At 46.8% G+C, this 14,164-nt stretch overlaps 1 protein-coding gene across 1 annotated transcript in view; it reads left to right on the forward strand.

Moving 5' to 3' along the window:
- LOC121430046 (neurogenic locus notch homolog protein 2-like) overlaps positions 1-14,164 on the forward strand; it is a 105,737-nt gene that overhangs the window by 63,479 nt on the left and 28,094 nt on the right. The window contains exons 25-30 of the mRNA XM_041627320.1: positions 382-504; positions 1,070-1,201; positions 1,898-2,020; positions 3,097-3,225; positions 3,426-3,542; positions 4,181-4,303. Of these exons, the coding sequence (XP_041483254.1) occupies positions 382-504; positions 1,070-1,201; positions 1,898-2,020; positions 3,097-3,225; positions 3,426-3,542; positions 4,181-4,303 (747 nt within the window). The remainder of the gene's footprint in view (positions 1-381; positions 505-1,069; positions 1,202-1,897; positions 2,021-3,096; positions 3,226-3,425; positions 3,543-4,180; positions 4,304-14,164) is intronic.

Below are 14,164 nucleotides of genomic sequence, written 5' to 3' on the forward strand. Positions count from 1 at the left end.
TTTATACAACATGTCTGCAGAATCATGGAACAGGCACGCTATCAAGGATTTATCAAATATGTAATCATTAGTTAGAGCTGACATAATTGTCAACTTCCAACATCTTTGATCGATAATTAATCAAGTTAAGAAGTTTGGTGAAATATAAAGATAGATAATAGACAGGTATTAATCGAAAGGAAACTGCTTTTGGGGTAGCACTCTGATAGATGGCAGAAAATAAAACTGGACACTTCTAATCAATTTCGCACTCTTCACGTGAACTATTTATTTGATCTGTTTTTCATTTGTTTTAAAGCAACACTTTTATATTAAAAAAAAATCAAAAAGTATACATACATGTATAACCAATTTTTTTTTTATCAATCCCATACCGTACAGCGTATCCTTGCACACTGGAACAGTGCTCCGGAAGAGGAAGTTGTACCAATATTCTGGATACTACCCCTTACGACTACTCCTGCTATTGTTCCACTTCTTTTATTGGTCGTTCATGCCAATTCGGTTGGTATATCATAAGCTGAATAGGAAAAAACGATATATAATTAATTTTTGTCATGCCTGACAATGGGGGGGGGGGGGCTGATTAAGGTATGGCCGCATGTATGAATTATTCTCTCAACCTGGGCGACATGGAAATATGTATTTATTCTATTATTGTTGTTTTGATATGAACAGAAATGAAAACGAAAGTTTTTAATAGAAACTACTGATGTTTCACAATGATTAAAGCATGCTTTAAGAGTCGCGAATAAATGCCCACGTGTATAATTATGATATGCAACTCTGAATCTTATTGATTAATGCACCAGTAGTGGCATAATCCAATGCGGTGATGTCTTGTATAACGTTAATCTAGTTGCGCGTGATTTTTAGAGTTGCAATTGATTGCAACTCTTTCTGCAACGGGCCCCAGAAGAGGTAGAGGCGTACAACGCGAAGTATATTGTAGACCAAACGGCATATAGACAATGTTTAGAGGAGATCGAATCTATTTCGCACATGAGAAGTAGACCAAGCAAAATTATACAACCATATGCTCTGCCATCCGTTTTCTCCCACAATGCAGCTGATCCTTGTATTCTAGACCAGAGCCCCTGTCAAAATGGAGCTACTTGCTCCTACACCAACGGTTGGGACATTGCTCCGGTAGTCTACTGCTCATGTTTACCGGACTACACCGGGGAAAACTGCGAAAGCTGTAAGTGAAATTTTTTTTACAGGGGTGTATGGTCTCGGGGAAAATCCAGATATAGAGGAAATATCAAAATGTCCCCCTACTATGTTTCTTGGTCTTTTAAGATGGTAAGAAATACATCATTCAAAATTAAAATAAAACGTGTATTTTGGGACGAGATGACCGTACTTTTGGGATAACCTTTTTTTTTTTGCTTGTCCAATTTATTTTCGTCGAAATGACCTTAAATCTGGGGGATTAACTTTTTTTGCTTGTCAAATTTTCGACCCCTCTATATATACTGAACAGTGGATGAATATCACAGAATTTTACATTAATTCGGTGAAACAGTTTACGATCAGGACTATGCATTGAGTAAGGTGGTGATGCCACCTCCCCACAAATTACATTTGTTCAAATCGTTTGGCATACAAATTTTGAAATAGGGTGTGCTTGGTTGTTATCATCAATTGTAATTTGATATACAGAGATAGATTTATTTATATAATGTGGAAATCAAGACTAGGTCATTAGTGTTTCGTAAACAGAATATGAAGAAGGGAAGTGGGGGTACGTAATATCAACCTACCCATTGCATATTAATGACGATAAGAATACAACAGTGTCATTGAATTTCCCCAACTTTTCTCGCAATAATTATGGGTACTCTGTGCTGTGCATTCAATGGGTTTTTCTTCTTCGTTTCAATTTTCTTTTCAGTAATTCATCCCTGCAATAGATCTACCAATCCTTGTTCGAATGGAGGCTCATGTGACCCTTTGCCAGAGCATCAGTACACATGCATTTGCCAAACAGGCTTCATTGGCAAAAACTGTACATTGGGTAATTATAACGATTTTGTTGAACTTTGGTTCACAATACTAATAACAAAAAATAACGAAGAGATACCTCGAAATTTGCGGCTGCTAATTGCAACCCGATTTGACCTTAGTGACGTAATGGTCGATGATCGGGTTGTAGACATTTTGAAGCTTGTATCGCTCCCCAAGGCCATTTAGAATCAATGAACTTTAGCCATGTTGGGGTATTTGTTGAATTACCATAACTCTGAATTTGTATTGGTGTAGTTTATTAAACTTGGACTATACATCCTGTGCGAATTTCAGGTCACATGACCAACGTCTAAGGCTATTAAGGCCAATGAACTTTGGGCTTTCATAACATTTAAAGTTAATGGATATAGTTTATGAATTGTGGACATTAGGGTATTCAACTATCACTGACAAGTCTTAGGTCCCATGATCAAGGTCAGATGTCATTTAGGGTCAATGAACGTAGTGGTGTTTTTGTGAATCTTTATTGTATAGCAGTTTTCAAAGTCAGCACTGCTGCTGTATTGAATCACGTAATGCAGGTGAGAGTGCCAGAGGCGCTTCACTTGTTTCAAAGGTGCTCTTACGCTGGTCACAGTCTGTCTGTGACGACTGAGTGACCGATCTGCCGTTCTAAACAGAATCAAGGAGAACAGCTGCTCATGTTTGGTCCATACTACGGCCATCCATATTAACTGTAGTATTCGGGTCCAGAACCGTGAAAACATTCACGACTGACATCCGACCGTCCTGTGGTGTGAGAGTATACCTTAAGTTAGCTCTTCATCCATACACTTATAGTGCTCTCAATATTACCGTAGAGTTTGTCATGACAGTCACTCAATCGTCATTGATCGATCCTAGCCTTCTCCCAAGCAGTGTAAAGAACACCTCAACTGTTCTCGTAATCGTTTTGCTTACTACCAGAAATTGTTTCGGTTACGTTCGGTTACAGGGCGGGAATGTTCCACAAAATGCCGGAATGTTTTGTATAAACAAAATTGATAATGATATGATAATGATTATTTACCAGGATGAGCGTACGCAGTTTGTTGATTGTGCTATATCTGTCATATTCTTAAATAGGTGATCCTTGCGTTAACATTGGGAACCTGTGCTACAACGGAGCAACATGCGTTTCCGCTGTTACCGGCTATTCCGCTACCTTCTCTTGTAACTGTGCAGCCGACTGGACTGGTCCACGCTGTAATGAAGGTAATAATGAAAGATACAGGCGGTATACATTCAAAATTCATCGAACGTAGAGGGCGTGAGCACTTTTCGGTATCTCTCTACCTGTGTTGCTACCGTCTACTTCCTCCTTTGGAAAAAATATGTTTATATCTTTCTTTCATCAATAAACAAAATTATGCTTTAATAACAAAAATGGAACTATTTTCAAATTTTTTTTTTAGATAAATGTACTAATACAACTTGCTCAAATGGAGGTACATGTGAGAGTGACGAATCTACTGGAGTTTTCAAGCAATGTCTTTGCCCTCCCTTATACGATGGAGTTTACTGTCAGTATGATAATGTTATGCCATTCTTTTTTTATTAGTTAATCAGGTATAATGCATTAAATGAAACAGATTTTGTTCCGACGTGTATATGAAGACAACATGAAAAGAATTAAGCTGAAACTTAAATTGTATTAATAAAACAAACTGGCGATCTAAATCAAGTCATACAAATTCATACCTGGTGGGTGTTTCATAAAGCTGTTCATAAGTTAAGAGCGACTTTACAAACGACTGGTGATCCTGTCTAGTGGTAAATGATAAAGAGATTGGCGATGTTTTACCGCGTAAGAAAGGATCACCAGTCGTTCTTAAAGTCGCTCTTAACTTACGAACAGCTTTATGAAACGGCCCCCTGGTATACTGAATTGTTTTAATGATTTCAATTTTGCCTCCACATTAGGTACTCAATACGCCCAGACAACTACATCAGCCTTGTATAAATTAAAAAAGTGAACGAATCAATGCATGTCTGTCAAAAGCACTATTGTAAATGTAGACCTATGTTTTAACTCTTTAAATTGCAAAGTAGTATTTGAGTGTAAACTCAATGTTATTTTCATATGTTTGTCTCGATCTGCTTCCAACAAAAAACAAAACAAAAACTATTTGATCTAAACTTAATTTATTTCATGTTATCACGATCATAGCCTATCCATGCGCATCGAACCCATGCCAAGGGAATGGAACATGTACAGATCATCTACGCATCACCCCATACAATTTTTCGTGTATCTGTCAGTCTCCGTTCATCGGGCAAACATGTCAATATGGTAAGTAAGGAAATATTTACAATCAATAAATTGTATTAATTATAATGATGATAATGTGAAACATTTATATTTACATCAATAACTGGGATATACCCATTTGATTTGCTAGTTCATTACAATGAACCTGCGTGCCGAATATAGAGTACACAACTTTTCCTGCGCGCGCGCTGCATCTCCCTACCAACGCACTATCCCAAGATCATCGCGCAATTTGGCGTCCATTTCCTCTTTTACTTTCGCCTGCGGTCGAGTTCAGTCGCAAGCTAAGTACACTCTCAAAATTGCATTTCTGTTCTCCGTTTGGATACTCTATTGTGCAATTCTTCTCTTATTTCAATCTTATTTCCCTCATCTAAGATTGTTGTAAGATTATTCCGTTCCGCGGAGCTTCCGTGATATTTATTTCACGTTTCTTGTTCCTCTTCGTGAGTTTGTTTTTTTAAGATACGTTTCTCAACAGGCGGGTTGTCTTCACTTCTCCGCCCCATAGCTCCGCGCCTTCCTGCTCGGGCGTTGTCTTCGCTCCTTTTTAATTCTTTTTATTCACTGACTTCTTCGTTTATACGACTCGTCGTGAATTTAATTGATTTATTTCTCCACAGATAGGTTCTGTAGGACGTCAGGAGCGTCGTATTCCAGCCTCGTTTCAAGTTCTTTGTCTCTTGTTTCGAGTTAGTTGATTGTTCTTTTGTTTCAATCAATCCTTTGTTCTTGTATTTATTAATTGAATTAATTGGTTAATTGATTAATTAATTAATTGATTGATTCTTTTAATTCTTGACTTGCTCCTTTGCCTCGATTCAAGTTCTTTGTCTCTTGTTTCGAGTTAGTTGATTGTTCTTTTGTTTCAATCAATCCTTTGTTCTTGTGTTTATTAATTGATTAATTATTCAATAAACAAAAAAAAACTTAGTGTTTTCTTCTTTTTAGATGCTTCCCCCCTTCCTTCTTTTCAGAAATTTGGCGGAAGCAGATTCTTGTGATAATCAAATAATTAATTAATTAATTTTTCTAACGGACTTCAGGGACAGTGTCTCATAATAATTCTTTAATTATTACTGTTTCCTTTGTTCTGGGATTTTACCTTGTATCATCCTTGTGAGATCCGTTTTTGATTCTCAAAAGTCCGCTTTTTGAGGTCCTTGTCTTCTGGGTTGGGGTTTGTTACCCCCCCCCCCCCCCCCCCCCTTTGCTTCTCTGTTTTTTTTTATCTTACTACTAGATCACCCTACGGCAATAATGAGCCTTTCGGACTCTCTTCCTGAAGAGCCTCAGGCGACTGCTGTTTCGGGGCCTGACACCGGGGTCTTATCCCCCACCACAGGTAGTATAGATAGCGAGAACAGAGTCAGAGCCCCGTGGGCTCTCAAAGGGGTGGAACCGTGGACGCGCGTTCACGTGCCCCGCTTAATAAGGGTGGAACCGTGGATTTGCGACCACGTGCCCGCACGGTGATGGCCAAGGCTTCCGTCCCGGAACCTGAACCTTATCGGGGAGCGTCGCACTAGTACAGAAAACGGCGACTCCTCTAGGGCTGTCAGACCCACCGGCCATCGGGTCACCTAAAGTCCGGGGGGAGAGCACGGGTCTCTCCACCCGGCAAAGACTAGGCTCGATGCCGTGTAAGACCCCTCTAGGGAGCGTCGGCAAAGGGCTACCAGCCCCTAGTCGGAAGAGGCACCTGAGTCCGACCGTGTCGGACTCTCAATTCAATCTGACGCCGTCAGATTCGGCCGACGCCTCCTCTCGCTCGGCTAGCTCTCCCCGTGGGAGAGCTAAGGAGAGGAAGACAGGCGCAGTCCAGCCTCTTGTCCCTTCTTCCGCTCCGGCGCCGGAGCAACCGAAGAAGAAGAAAAGAAGAAGAGGAGAACCACAGACGTAAGCCCCGCTCCGTCGGGCGGTCTGTCCTCTGATTCTTTTGATGGCCAGGCCTCTCAGCTTCTCAAGCTAATCTAGAGTGCCCTCCAGCACTGCGGGTTTTTACCCCCAGGCTTGCCTGCTTCAGCCGACGGTACTACCAACCGAGCGGATCAAGCAGACACCGGCCATCCAACACACCGAGGTGCCTCTAGCGATTCTCACGAACCGCCGGCCCTCAAACAAATGGCCAGGCGTCGTAACCTCCTGTTACAACTAAACGCCCTCGAGTATCATGGATCTTATCCTCATACTCCCTGTCAGCTAAAACCGCCGTGTCCAGCACCGGGCAGGTCAAGCAGACAGTCGCCATCTCACACCTCGGAGAGTCACCGGCAATATCATGATTCGCCGGCTCACGCACCTGCAAGGGAAATTCCCGCTAATACACATGTCCTATCGACATACGGGCGTCGCCCGCCATTATGTCACCAGACTCCCGATCATTATACCCTCTTCTGCCCCCCGGCGGGGGCTGCATAGAAGAGGAAGAAGAAGAAGAAATTCTAGGTCGCTAACCCCGCTGTGCGGGCAGACCTTCCCTTCTGATTCTTGTGCCGACGGCCAGGCGTCGTAACTTCATGTTACAACAGAACGCCCTTGAGCACCACGGATCTTCATCCTAATGCTCTCTGTCAGCTAAAACCGCCGTGTCGAGCACCAGGCAGGTCAAGCAGACAGTCGCCGTCTCGCACCTCGGAGAGTCACCGGCAATATCATGATTCGCCGGCCCACGCACCTGCAAGGGAAATTCCCACTAATACACAGGTGCTATCGACATACAGGTGTCGCCCGCCACTATGTCGCCAGACTCCCGATGATTGTACCCTCTTCTGCCCCCCGGCGGGGGCCGCACAGAAGAGGAAGAACAAGAAGAAAGTCTAGGTCGCTAATCCCGCTTTGCGGGCAGACCTTTCTTTCTGATTCTTGTGCCGATGGCCAGGCGTCGTAACTTCATGTTACAACAGAACGCCCTCGAGCATCACGGATCTTTATCCTCATGCTCCCTGTCAGCTAAAACCGCCGTGTCGAGCACCGGGCAGGTTAAGCAGACATTCGCCATCTTGCAGCTCGGAGAGTCACCGGCGATTTCATGATTCGCCGGCTCACGCACCTGCAAGGGAAATCCCCGCTAATACACAGGTGTTATCGACATACGGGCATCGCCCTCCATTATGTCACCAGACTCCCGATAATTGTGGGTCAGGCCCCATGAGCAGTGCGGGTAATTCACCCACGCTTCATATCAGCTTCAGCCGCCTTGCTAAGCACTGTGCGGCTCAAGCAATCACCTGTCCTCTCACACCGGGCATTTATTGAAATGCTGTTCACCTACACGGTGACCCCCGTTTCTATGCAGGTGCTTCCGACATACGGCTTTCAAGCATCAATATGTCGGCAAGCTCTCGGTGACCGACGGCTGGACGTTGCATCCGTTCAGGTTGCATCTATGCGTCCCCGAGCATTACGGGTTCTTACCCTCGTGTTCTCCGTCATTATAAGACCGCCGCGGTCTTATTGCCGGTGTCGGGTATTGAGCGGATTGAGACTTCTCTCGCCAACCCGCACTCCGGGGAGCCATCGGCGAGTTTTACCTGCATGGGTATTCCCCCTTATTATGCAGGTACTCCCGAATTCGCCCTCTACGTCAAGCTCACGTACGGCGACGACTCCTTCAGCGGTATCTCTCTCCATTCTACCCCCTAAGCGGGCCTGTAGATTGGAGGTAAGAATCTCTTACATACCGCATGCCGCACTTCTCTCGTGAGAATGTTTGGCTGCTTTTGAGAGGGCAACCTATCACGCCCGCGGACCGTCCGCCCAGGCGACGGGACCGTCGGTTTCTGGCCTGAACCTCACTTTCTATTCGAAAGTAAGGGTGCCCTGTCTTACTTAGCTCCTACCCTTGCAAGGTCAGAGTCAGGGCTAGTACAGACACCCGTCCTCCAGCGATCGCCGCTGAAGAGAGGGCGACTCCGATATGAGCCCCATCACCGCTCAGCGGTATGTCTCACTATCTCATAGCTCTCCGAGTTTATGAGTATGTATATCGGATCTGAATGTCACGACGATTAAAAGTTCTCCTGTGCTTAGTAATCGCTACGCCTTCACCACCCGGTGCATTATGGTTATGTTAACCTATTTGTCTCGTATTCGGGCGGCTCGTTCGAGCTGCCATCACCGGTCGTCCCCCCGGACACTGCCGGCAGCACCCGCACCGAATACCTGGAGGGAATCAGCTTTTCATATGCTAGATATCCCTCCTGTTGACATTCACAGCTGTTCCCCGAGTCTTTCCCGGTCGGGTAAGCATCATCTCGGAGGAAAGAAACCGCCGTACATCTCATGAGATTGTTGGCTATGTACGTGCGTTCAAGCTTGTTTAAAGCCCCAGACTTCTCTGTCGGCATTCTATGCCTACCTTCTGGGCACACCCACCGTACCGGGTCGGCGAGTTTACACCAAACTGTACGCCGCCAGACCATCGGTCGAGCTCTAACAGTCTATCTTATAGACTGCCCTCTATGTGGGTCAAGCTTGCGGGCGTCTCCGCCGTTTCCTCCTTGTGTGGAGTGGTCTACGGTGGATGTCTTACCGTGCCCGTTTGTCGAATCGTCTTATTTAGAAGCTTTTTCACTCGGCACACTCGAGTCGCCTCGCATGCTGCTTTCATCCTCCTTCCATGCAATGCATGTGGCCATGGTCACCGCGCGACCGAGGATGATGTAACCGTGGATGTATGTATGCTTATGCCTACCTAACCACGATCACTACGACCCGCTTTCTCTCGGGCCGACTGTGGATGAGTCTCTCCATGTAAGTGATTTACTTCACTGGAGTTCTTCTTTTAGAAACTTAGATTCTCATCCCCCGCTGCTTAGGGCGTCATTTTTGCCGCCCCCCGCAGCTTTTTGGAACTCCTTATTCTCCGATATCGGACTGTTCCACGCTGCCGCAACCGGCGCCGGCGGTGCTTGCTCTTACGATCACCTGAGAGACCAGGCCTTGTGGCTGTTTTCTTAAACAACTGGTTCTCACCGCAGACTGATGGAAATTTTTGTGATTACTTTCCTCAAGTCTCCTTACTCCTTCGCTTGTTTCTTCAAGCGAGGACATCGACACTCTTAGCCAGTTTCCGTCCCTAACTTGATAGGACAGGGCCGTTGCTACCTCATTCGATTCCGTTGGGAACGTAACTGTTGAGGTATCATATCTGGCGATGTCTGTTCGTTTAGAGCATCTCTTGATTGTCGTTTTCACGTAAGATCATGACAGAGACTTTTTCGCCAGCTCCCTCTGGCGTACGCTTGCTGCTGCTAGGGATTCCCCCGCCCAGCGGACATCCATCGCAGCCTAGCCTCACGGGCTCTCTCGGCGATGGTGGCTTGAGCCAAGCCACCTCTTCCACCACGGGCGCTGCACCCTCAGGCGGGTGCTTCAATCAGTACGGGAGAAAGGGGATCCTGAGTTCTCTCTCGATCACTCGGTCTATCACACTTTTGTCGTGATGTGTACCGCGCTGTTTCTCTGACACGCCCGGTTGAGCTGTTTTGACCAGACTGCTCTATTCTACATAGGCAGCAGGTCCGCGGCATTTCTTATTAACAGGATGGCACTCAGTCGCTTTCTCGACTCTTGACTGCCTTACGAGTGGTTTTTTCTTAAACCCTACTCTCCGTCGTTCCTGGTCCCCTTCGGACCGCTAGTAACGTTCTGCCACAGCTCTCTATCAGAATTCTGCAGATGTTCTGCCCTCACGCATTTGAGACAGATATCGAATTCTGGGCGCTTTCTCCCACGCAGAGGCTTCTGAGATATCTCGCCTTCTCAGATTATTCGATTGATCACTTACTGAGCCTTAAAAGCTTTTCAGTTTTCCGATCTCGATTCTTTTTGAAATTTTCAACAAATTCCGAAATTTACTTCAATAACTCCATACATCTACTTGATTTGCTAGTTCAGCCCTCTGGACTGCCATACCCGAAAAGAACTCCCAAGAATTTAAAAAGCGCGAGCGCGCCCTCCCGTTCAGGCTTACTACCCATGATCATCGCGGCATTAGCGTCCATCTTCCTCTTTTGCTTTCGGCAAGCCATCTGTCAAGACGTGCTCAGATAAGTCTCCTAAAGCTCAAATCTTTTTTGAGCTTTGGTATATTATTTTTGCTTATCTGTTGTGCATTCTCCCTTTTAAATTCAATCTTTCCGTTTGTGTGTAAGATTGTGTTCAGAATTTACACCCGGCGCGACTTTTTAGCGTGTTTTTGGTGACACTTAAATTGTTTTCCTAACGTTTGGGTTCTCGTCGCGCCGCATCGCTAGCGCGTTCGCGAGGCACCGGGTTTGGTCTGCCTACGTGGCAGCAAGCCTTCACCTCCTGCCACGGTTATTGTTCTTCACGTTCAAAGTGTGGTGGTTTTTGGTGCCGTTTTGAATTAAATTCTAGACAGCCTTTACACTTTGTTGTCGAGGGTGTTATTGTTATTTCTTTTTGCAGGTTGGGATCTTCAACTCTGTTCCTTCCTTGCTTTCCGGAATTGATTTATTAAGATTTTCGATTGATTATTGATTGATTAATTCTTCAATTCTTTTTCCTTTCTGTTCTGAATAAATTTCTTGATTGATATTTTATTCACAGGCGGATCTTAAAGCTCAATTCCTTTTCCTTCTGTTCTGAATAAATTTCTTGATTGATATTTTATTCACAGGCGGATCTTAAAGCTCAATTCCTTTTCTTTCTGTTCTGAATAAAATTCTTGATTAATATTTTATTCACAGACGGAACTTAAAGCCCTTTTTTTCTCTTCTGGGATTGTTTAATTCGACTTACGCAATTATAACTTGATTGATTGGTTATTCAATCCCCCCCCAAAAAAAAAAAAATTTTTTTTTACAGGTGGGGTCTTCTTCCTGTTAGGAATTTTTTGACCCTTCCCGGAATTGTTTTCTTCGTTCAATTCCCTCTCCCCTCCTAGTCTTATATTTTTTACTTCGACAGGCGGGCTCTACGATTCTTCTTTGAGGATTTACTGTGTCGTTCTTCCTCTTGGAATCGTTACTAGAGACGTTCCTCCTTCCTCCTGTTCTGAATTTCTTTACCTTTCCGCAGGAGGTTACGTTTTTCCTCTTGGAAATTATCGTAAAATTTCTCAATCCTTTTTCTTCCTGCTCTGAAAATTTTTGTTTTTGTGTTTCTTCGCAGGTGGAAACTTCGTTCCCTTCTGAGCTTGCATTCATTTTTGATTTCTATATAGGAGTTCTGACCTCCTTTCTATTCTCTTACAGGTAGATACCTAAACTTTTCTTAGGTTCTTCCTCCTCCCTACCCTTCCCCTCTTGATTTGTTCTGTTTGCTACAAACAAATTTCTTATAGGAGGAGGGAAAGACCACTCCGGTCTCCAAAGCGAGATCTTTGTAATAATAACAAAAAAACAAAAAAAAAAAAAATTCTTGTTTTTTCTTTTTTCAGGGTAGAGAGAGGTACCGATGAGTGGGACTAACACAGCCCCAGAGGACCTGGTGCCCTCCACGGGGACCGTCCCGATTGCAAGTTTACAGAAATCGGCCGCTTCCCCCGGCGGCGGTGAGTATGAGGTTGCGTCAATCAGCATTCCGAATTTGCGGTCGGATGCTAAGAGTAGGAAGGCCGAGACTGTGGTGCCACGGTCTCGGACAAAGAAAAAAGTGGTAGCCAAGGCTTCCAAGCCTAAACCAGGTTCTGCCGCCGCAGCACCCAAAGGGCTATGCGACCCACCGGCTACCGGGTCACCGGAAGTCCGGGGAGAGAGTGCGGTTCTCTCCCCCCGGCACAGGTCAGGCTCTCTGTCGTATAAGACGTCCTCCGTGATAGCATCGGCAGAGATCGCCCAGCCCCTGACCCCGAGAGGCGTCACACATCAGACTGTGACCACAATCTGACCCCGTCAGATTCGGGTGAAGTTTCGTTGTTGGCGGCCGCCCTGCCAGGGGCGGCAAATCGTAAGAGATCACCCGTGCCTCTTGTGCCTTCTTCTGCTCCGGCCACGCCGGCGGAGCCCGCAAAATAAGAAGAAGAAGAAGAGGTCGAAGGAGAGGTCGAAGGAGAGGTCGGCCAGCCCTGCTGCCATGGGCGTTCCTCCTTCAGACCCTTGTATCGGTGGTCAGATGTTACAGCTATTCATGCTACTACATTCTGCTACCGCGAGAGGCGTCACACATCAGACTGTGACCACAATCTGACCCCGTCAGATTCGGGTGAAGTTTCGTTGTCGGCGGCCGCCCTGCCAGGGGCGGCAAATCGTAAGAAATCACCCGTGCCTCTTATGCCTTCTTCTGCCCCGGCCACGCCGGTGGAGCCCGCAAAAAAGAAGAAGAAGAGGTCGAAGGAGAGTACTGCCATGGGCGTTCCTCCTTCAGACCCTTGTGTCGGTGGTCAGATGTCACAGCTATTCATGCTGCTACATTCTGCTACCGCGAGAGGCGTCACACATCAGACTGTGACCACAATCTGACCCCGTCAGATTCGGGTGAAGTTTCGTTGTTGGCGGCCGCCCTGCCAGGGGCGGCAAATCGTAAGAAATCACCCGTGCCTCTTGTGCCTTCTTCTGCCCCGGCCACGCCGGCGGAGCCCGCAAAAAAGAAGAAGAAGAAGAAGAGGTCGAAGGAGAGGTCGGCCAGCCCTGTTGCCATGGGCGTTCCTCCTTCAGACCCTTGTGTCGGTGGTCAGATGTCACAGCTATTCATGCTGCTACATTCTGTTTTCGAGCAGTGCGGGTTCACCCCACCCTCGACGTCTACTCACCCCGCTGATGCCCCCGAGCATCAAGCGAGACAAGTGGGCAATAACCACCAGACACCCGGGAAATCCTCGAGCGATTCTGTTAAATCGCCAGCCAGTGCACCGGCTAACCGGGCACCTCAAGATCGCGTGTGCTTTCCAACATTTTCGTCGATCTCAGAGCACGTGTCCCAGCCGACACGCGTGGCCACCCCGGCGCTTACTGGACTCCCTTGCCTTCATGAGAGCCGGCCGAGAGGCCGTACGGCTCCCGCGGCTCTCGGAGCTCCTCCAGGGGAGGAAACTTGTCATGGGGACAACCTCCCGGTTCAGTCCATGGAGCGAGACTCCCTTTACGAGGAGTCTCTCGAAGGCGGCCAGTGCGAGGATAACCCCTATCCCGCGGTCGACTCTTCAGTAAGCGCTCAGGCGCTGCTTGACAAGTATCTACCTCACATCTACCCTCCGAGCGGGGGTATTGATGAAGCAGGGGAGTCCTTATTTTTCGCCCCGCCTCTTCAGGCGACGAGGAAGCCTCCAGCTCCGAGGGTGCAAACCCACCCCCGCTCTGCTGCTGCCCGGAAGCGCCAGGCTCCGGCACCGCCGTCTCGAAACTTTCAAGTCTCTCGAGGCCAGCGAGAAGGCAGGGGAAGAGGGGGGCGACCCGCTTCGAGGGCGCCGCCCAAACCGAAGCAGTCGGTTTGACATGATTCCCGAGCGCTCGGGCAAATTGAGAATGATTCTCAACATGAAGAGAATCAATACGTTCATTCCGGCTGGAAACTGGAGGCTTCATTTCCGGATGGAAACGTTAGCCACGATCCTCCCCTCACTGGAGGCGTCGGACCTGGCCGTGTCTCTGGATTTACGCGACGCGTACTTCCACATTCCCAACCATCCAGCTTCGCGCCGGGCCCTCCCGTTCGGGCTGCGACCGGCGCCCCGAGTGTTTATTCGCATAGTCACCACTGTGGCAGCCTATTTGAGAAACCAAGGCCTGCGACTCTTCGTCTATCTAGACGACTGGCTTATTGTCGCAGACTCGGAGGCAATGTTGCAAGCTCACCTCTCCTTGCTACTACGGGTGACTCAGAGCCTCGGGTTCATGATCAACTGGGAGAAATTGGAGCTCACTCCCTCCCGCGTTCCCATGTATTTGGGCGCGAGGATAGATATACCGAACCAAC

The sequence above is a fragment of the Lytechinus variegatus genome, chromosome 1 (assembly GCF_018143015.1).
Source record: "Lytechinus variegatus isolate NC3 chromosome 1, Lvar_3.0, whole genome shotgun sequence".
Classification (NCBI taxonomy): Eukaryota; Metazoa; Echinodermata; class Echinoidea; order Temnopleuroida; family Toxopneustidae; genus Lytechinus; species Lytechinus variegatus.